Source organism: Clupea harengus, chromosome 6 (assembly GCF_900700415.2).
Source record: "Clupea harengus chromosome 6, Ch_v2.0.2, whole genome shotgun sequence".
NCBI lineage: Eukaryota > Metazoa > Chordata > Actinopteri > Clupeiformes > Clupeidae > Clupea > Clupea harengus.
Genome location: NC_045157.1, coordinates 7,992,096 through 7,999,595, shown reverse-complemented (window position 1 = coordinate 7,999,595; position 7,500 = coordinate 7,992,096). Strand labels below are relative to the sequence as shown.

At 44.5% G+C, this 7,500-nt stretch overlaps 1 protein-coding gene across 1 annotated transcript in view; it reads right to left on the bottom strand.

The window, feature by feature from the left end:
- Positions 1-7,500, bottom strand: part of nrg2b (neuregulin 2b) — a 69,675-nt gene that overhangs the window by 19,240 nt on the left and 42,935 nt on the right. The window contains exons 4-5 of the mRNA XM_042707966.1: positions 6,011-6,176; positions 1,119-1,237 (exon numbers count right to left, since the gene is read on the bottom strand). Of these exons, the coding sequence (XP_042563900.1) occupies positions 1,119-1,237; positions 6,011-6,176 (285 nt within the window). The remainder of the gene's footprint in view (positions 1-1,118; positions 1,238-6,010; positions 6,177-7,500) is intronic.

The window sequence follows — 7,500 nt, the reverse complement described above, 5'->3', positions numbered from 1 at the left end:
TATATCCAAGGGTGTCTTTAGGCCTGGGCATCCGGGGCCACAGCCCTGAATGTTTTATGTCTTTAGGCTTACTGTTTCTGTCTCAAACTGCATGGAAATGGAGCATTTAGCAGCCAGAATTTAAAAACAATTTCACAGGGGAGGGGAGGGATGCCCCCGAACACCCATAGAGGTCAGGGCTAAGCTCTCTTTATCTATGTCCAAATCTATATCTTTATGTATCTATGTCTATATCTGTACCTATCTAGAAGGTCCCCATGGGTCATGCCCAGACCCTAGAGAATACATTTTAATAACCTTCAGGTGAGTGTCACAGCCAGGGCCGTGTTAATAACCTTCAGGTGAGTGTCACAGCCAGGGCCGTGTTAATAACCTTCAGGTGAGTGTCACAGCCAGGGCCGTGTTAATAACCTTCAGATGAGTGCCACAGCCAGGGCCGTGTTAATAACCTTCAGATGAGTGTCACAGCCAGGGCCGTGTTAATAACCTTCAGATGAGTGTCACAGCCAGGGCCGTGTTAATAACCTTCAGATTCACTTACATTCACTTGCATTATGATGTCATCACGATGATGTGGCGCGTCACAAAGCTGACGAATACTAACAAATATGGAGGCATGACAAGACATACATTGATGTGGTTGGTTACTACTAAGTGTGAATGGTAACTAATAAAGCTCCTCCTCAGAAGTTGATTCAGCAGGCTATAGTCATTATTATTATTATTATTATTATTATTATGGTTTCAGTTGTTCTGGTGTCATAACATGGTGTAATGATTCAGTGCACTGTAGTAACTCAGTGAGGATAAGATAAAATAAGTCAGTGAGGATAAGATAAAGCGCCTCGAGACAATTAAAGAGCCTTGAGACAATGTTATTGTTTTGGCGCTATATAAATAAAATTGAATTGAATTGAATAAGATAAAACGTTCTAACAGAAACTCCAGTGGATGTCCATTTGGAGCCACACCATGCAGTGCGTACATGTGACTGGACCGTGAGATGTTGGTAACGTGGTGGCAAAACATTAATAACACGTCAATAATAAAACATTAATAACATGTTAATAACACAACATTAATAACACAACGTGAATAAGAGACGGGTGGGCTCTTACAGCTGTGCACGCTAACGGTGCTGCTGGCGTTGTCTCTGCCTAGTATGTTCTCCGCCACACACGAGTAATTCCCAGCATCCTCCAGCCGCACTCGACTAATCTGCATCTTGGAGCTTTTCCTGCAATGGGGGGAGGGGGACAGAGGAGGCAGGGGAAAAAGACAGGCGAGAAGGCAGTTAGAGACCTCCAGGGAGAAGGGGGAGAGTGGAGGAGAGACAGAGATGGAGAGGGAGAGGTACAGGGAGAGGCAGGGCATGAGTGAGAAGGAGAGCAGGGGAAAGACAAAGAGACAGGTAGAGAGAGAGAGATGAGAGGATGAGACAGGTAGAGAGAGAGATGAGAGGATGAGACAGGGAGGGAATAATAGAAAGGGAGCGGTTTAGGGACAGAGAGAAGATGAGAGAAAGGAAGAATGTAATAGGGAGTCGGAGGGAGAGGCAGAATGGGGAAGACAGAAAGAGAGAGAAAGAGAAAGAGAGAGAGAGAAGGAAAGATAGTGAGTTAAAGAGAGAGGAAGGAGGGAGAGGGAGCAAGAGTGGGAGAGAGGAAAGGAGAAAAAGAGAGAGAAGTAGGGAGAGAGAAGGAGCAAGAGAGAGGAGAGAGAGAGAAGTAGGGAGAGAGAGGGAGCAAGAGAGAGAAGAGAGAGAGAGAGAGAGAGAGAGAGAGAGAGAGAAAGTAAGAGCGATAGAGAGCATTAGTCAGACACATCAAGAGACAGATGCTCTCAGCAGAAGCAGCACGCTGCCATTTTGTTGTCACTGGCGCTCCAGTGATCTCTCCATCACGCTGGCGCTCTGCGGACGCCCGCCCGCTCGCCCGCTCAGCCGTTATCCCACGTGGCTTTGCAGACCCGCCTGCGGCAGGCCAGACGCAGACTATAAATAGACGCGGGTATTTTTAGAGCCACTCCGGTCTGCTCGCCACTACCTGCTTGGCGGAAGGGAGCCGCCCGGGCAACAACGTCCATCCGGCGTTAAGCTTCCCCTCTCGGGCTGCCACATCCTGCCCGCTTGGCAGCCCGACTGATCACTCACAGACGTCATGGCACCCCGACTGATCACGCACAGTCGTCACGGCACGTTTGAGTAGGAACATGAAAGACTGACTGTAGTTAGTCTGAAGCTATAAAACTAGTCCACATTTGATGGTGGAAAAGCGCTTTCTACGGGACAGGTTCATTTTGGCTTCAGCTGTGACAAAAGGGGTGTGTGAAAACGGTCTCAGTTAAAGACCCAGGGCGGACAATGGGGTGCCCTCACAGACAGAGAGACAGACACACAGACAGACCTACACACACACACACACACACAGCCAGACCTACACACACACACACACACACACAGTTAAATAATCTAGCACACATACCGTAGACACACATCAGCACACTCTAATCGTCTACCCGCAGTGGCTAGTCTCTGTCCTCATGTTACCCTGACCTCTTCGCTCCATGCCGCTCCAGTCCTGCTCATGAGAATGTACATCGCCTCCATCTGTGTGTCAGCGTGTGTGTGTGTGTGTGTGTGTGTGTGTGTGTGTGTATGTGTGTGAACCCACAGCTAGAGCAGATTCACACTCACAGTGACATGGAGGCAGGGAAGGCAATCCTGTTAGAGAGATCCCGTTTCCCTAGAAACTGCACGTCAGCAGTTTTCCCTCTGTGTGAGAGGGTGCTTGCACGCACACAGACACACACACACACACACACTCACACACACACACACACACACACACACACACACACACACACACACACACACACTGTTAATCACACACACAACATAGTGCTGATACTGCATAGCAACTGTACAGTTACATCAACGGAGAGTGCAGACATTGAATAGACACAGCTTACCAAAGAAGTACTGTACACCAGCAGTCATACAGTACCAAAGAGCAAACATGATTATACTACAGACACTCAGAGTCCATACCAAGCTGAACAGCGCAGAAAACAACAACCAAGAATGTGCGTGTGTGTATATATGTATATATATATAAATGTATGTGTGTGTGTGTGTGTGTGTGTATGTACGTGTGTATGTATGCATTTTCATTTGTATGTGTATTAGGGCTGGGTGGTATATCGACTTAGGTATACCGATGTATTTTCAAAGGCGACACTACTGTTTATACCAATGTAGTCTGATGTTGTCTGTGTTTGCTCCTGTCTCTCTCCTCTCTCACACTCGCCATGCCACCCTCTCCTGTCTCTCTCTTCTCTCTCCTGTCTCTCTCCTCTCTCTCCTGTCTCTCTCGTCTCTCTCCTGTCTCTCTCCTGTCTCTCTATTCTCTCTCCTGTCTCTGTCCTCAGGTTGCACTGCACAGTTATATTACGTCCTCCCTTCTCTTTCTTTAACGTGAAATAGAAAAGCATTCCTGCCCTGGCTCTGTTGTGCCGGCTCTGGCACCTGCTCCTCTTCCGACTCCATTAGCAGCTACTGATCATGACGCAAATAGCTCATTTTCATTCGTTTTCATGTTGGGCTTCTGGGAAATGCATCAAGTTGTCTTGACTCGTGAAACAGAGAAGTACCGTCATGTAATCCATTGATTTCAACAATGTAACTGTATTCTGAATACCATCTATTTAAATTGTAACTGTAACGGAATACAGTTACTCATAATTTGTATTCTAAATACGTAACGCCGGTACATGTATTCCGTTACTCCCCAACACTGGTGGTCAACAACAGCAGTTCTTCATTACACTGTAACGGCTGCTGACGGCTGGAATGATTCCATAAATGTAAAGAGTTAAATGATTTTGACTTATATTTATACACCTAAAGACTACTTCAGACCCTTGTCAATAAAGTGAGTAGACACTAAATGTATGTATCTATATAACTATTGTCATGAATTTTCAAGTTTTTACATAGTACCAGTGTTTCCTCTGCCAGTCACCAATATAAGAAAAGAAAGCGGTGATTCCGTTTGTGTTTATCAATGCATGTTTAGCTAGCCAGCTAACAGTATGGGTCCAGCCGCATCTGTGAACCATTCGCCTACCATCTTTTGATACAGCTTTCGTCTGTGTATTTCTCGCCGCGAAACAACTCAGAATGTAGCCGTCTCTCATGCCGTCTCTAATGTGTCAACTATCACCAAAATATCTGCCTGGAAACGGCCACCGTTGTCCTGTCAAGAGGGGCCTCTGTGAACTCAATCGCTATTAGAAATTGAACTGTATTTTGTCGGAACACTAAATTGAGCTTTAACATTAACTTCATGCTTAAAAAACTCAAAACGTTGTCAACTTAGGCACCAGCAACAGATCAAATTAGCTGACTGTCAGCTAGAGAAGCCAACTTCAGTCAGGGGCTGCACCTTTCTAAGTGAACGTACTTCTCAAAAAGACAGAAGACAATTAGCCTCTGTTATGGCCGGCTACACCAACCACAACATAAAAGGGAAAGAGACAAAGTTCGTCCCAAAAATGTTGCCGTTTTATTGAAAAGCTGGAAAACACCGAAACACATTAAACCGGCGCAGCCTTACTCTAAGGTGTGGTTACCACGGCAAAAAATGCTGTACTATTAAAGCCAGCCTGATCGCCATATACAGTGCAGAGCAGACAAGCCTCAGGTGAGCAACACGGCACAGGTGACACCTATCTGCCAGAAAAATAGAAACAGAAACCTAGACAATCCAAGCCACCAGCAAGGGGTAGCCAAAACTAATGTTACTCTGACACCTTCAGGGGCAGGGGAACATAACCCTTCACCTGCTAAGATGTCTTTATGATTGTGAAATACATCTCTTGCAGTGGTGTTTACTGTAGGCAATGCGGTTAAGTGCTAGCATAGTAGATATGGACAAAATGGAAGATGATTGCAGTGCTTTGCCTGCTGCAAATGTTGGGTGACACTTGCAGTCGTGTTTACTGTAGGCAATGCGGTTAAGCGCATGATAGATGTGGACAAAATGGAAGCAATCGGGTGCTTTGCCTGCTGCAAATTTTGGGTTTATTTATTTAACACTTTATTTGAAGGGCTGTGCATAAAACTGACATGACGCCATTCCCTTGACCCCAACTACAGTGGTACGATTTGTCATAACAAAGACATTTACAGGTTATGTTGTCATGGTAAATGTCAAGTTTTCACAACAAAGACATTCCAAACAATGTTAACCAGACATTACAAATGACATAATATACCGAATGACACTTATATAGTATTAAAGTATTTTGTCTGCGGTTAGGTGAATAAAGAATAAGGTGAATTACTCTCTTGTGAGTGCGTTTATGGCCTAGGCTTACTCCAGACATTTCAGAAAATAAACATGTATACCTTCCAAAGAACAGATCTTGTTAATCATATTATGCAAATGTGAATGCTTAAAATAGGTCCATTATTTTAGAAAGAACATAATATGAAATCAAAACCTAAATGCATCATTCTTGCAGTTAAATTACGTTCTGCAAAACAATAGTCAATAAATGTAATTTTATTGAAAAGATCTGATTCTTATCCTATCTTACCTCATCATGAACTTGTTTATTTAGTTCATACCATTTTTCATTGACATGTTTTGCATCTGTATATTTTCAAACAGGGACAACAAATGCGTCTATCTTTGCATTTTATTTTGATCACAACATTTTAATAAAAGCTCACATGTGGCTTTGACTTACAACTGACCATTTAGCCCACTTCGTAGTAAAAATACTGATATATGATTTTTGGTCCATATGGCCCAGCCGTAATGTATGCTCTTTAATGTATACTAGCCTGCTAGTGCATGTATGCATGTTTGTGTGTGTATGTGCATCTCTGCATATTGTATGTGCACATGTGGGTGCATGTTTGTGTGTGTGTGTGTGTGTGTGCGTGTGGTGTGGTGTGTGTTTGTGTGTGCGTGTGCGTATGCGTGTGTGCATGCAGACTCACTTGTTGGATTTGATTTTGATGTCTCGGCTCTTCTTGAGCTCGCTGCCGTCCTTGTACCAGCGGAAGGCGGGGCCCGGGTTGCCGTCGGTTACCTCACAGCGCAGCTGCAGCTTCTCGCCCTCGGCCAACGACTGACCTCTGAGTGGACGCAGCTTAGGAGGAGAGGCTGGAGAGAGAGAGGGATGAGAGACACACACAGAGAGAAAGAGGGATGAGGAGGGAGGTGAGAGAGAGAGAAAGGAAAGGGAGGAGAGATAGATAGATAGAGAGATGAACAGAAAGAAAGAGAGGGAAGCAGATAGAGAAAGATGGATAGAGAGAGAACAAGAGGAGAGAAAGAGAGAGGGGTGGGTGGATGGCAGAGAAAAAAAATGGATGAAAATGAAGAGGTAGAATGTGTAAAAGAAGAAAGGGAGGAAATAGAGAAGTAGAAATAAAGGGCACAAACACAAAGACATGAAGGGATGGAGAATGATTGACAGAGATCGAGAGAGGAAGGAGAAACATTTCATGAGAAGAAGAATTTTATGGGGACGCAGAGAGAAGGAGGTGGAATGGGGGAGTTAGAGAAGGTGTGTGAGAAAGAAGACAAGAAAGAGGGGAGGAAAAGAAAGAAGCGCAGGAGAGGGAGATTAATGTGGCTCATCGTCTTACAGCTTGCCTTGATGCTGTAATCCAACTCTGATGAAGACCAGAGACTTATACATGAGTGTGTGTGTGTGTGTGTGTGTGTGTGTGTGTGTGTGTGTGTGATGTGTGTGTGTCTGTGTGTGTGTGTGTCAGGACTACGCAGTCACAAATCTTTAGCATTTAAGAATACACTTTCATCATTTTTGTTGTTTACCTAGGCTCACTCTTAAATCTCTCTCTCTCTCTTGCACATACACACACACACACACTCACACACACTCTCAAACAGACAAACACGCACGAAGATGATGAAATCCAGTGGAACTTTCCTATATTCCACATACTTTCCATGTCATAATGATGTCAATGGCGAAGTCACCAAAGAGACAGTGATGTTAGAAGAGAGCCAGTGATGTCACAGATGTCATTGTAGTGGTCGTAGAAGAAATCACAGTCTCTCCCATGACATCAGCAGTTTCTTCTCTCTTTCCCCGTATCACCCATCTGTTCTCAGATGTCTCAATGTCCGTATCCGGGTAGGGCTGCAGTGGTATAGAAATGTACTTCCCGCGGTATTCAAGGAATGCCACCTTGCGGTTTGCAGTTATACCGCAACCAAATCCCCCTGAGTTTAATTATTCGTTCATATGATGTTACTTGTCCTGTTGCCTTTCCTCAGTGTCAGTCCTCTCGTTTGATTTGATTGGTCAGTTGACCAGAAGGTCACAATGACGTGATGCGCTTGCTAAATGTTGTGTGTATGCTCAGTGCAGAGGTCTGGGCGTTTTAAGGCCAATTTACTGTACACCAAAGATTTACAACAAATCAAAACTAGGGCTGAACGATTAATTGCATTTGCG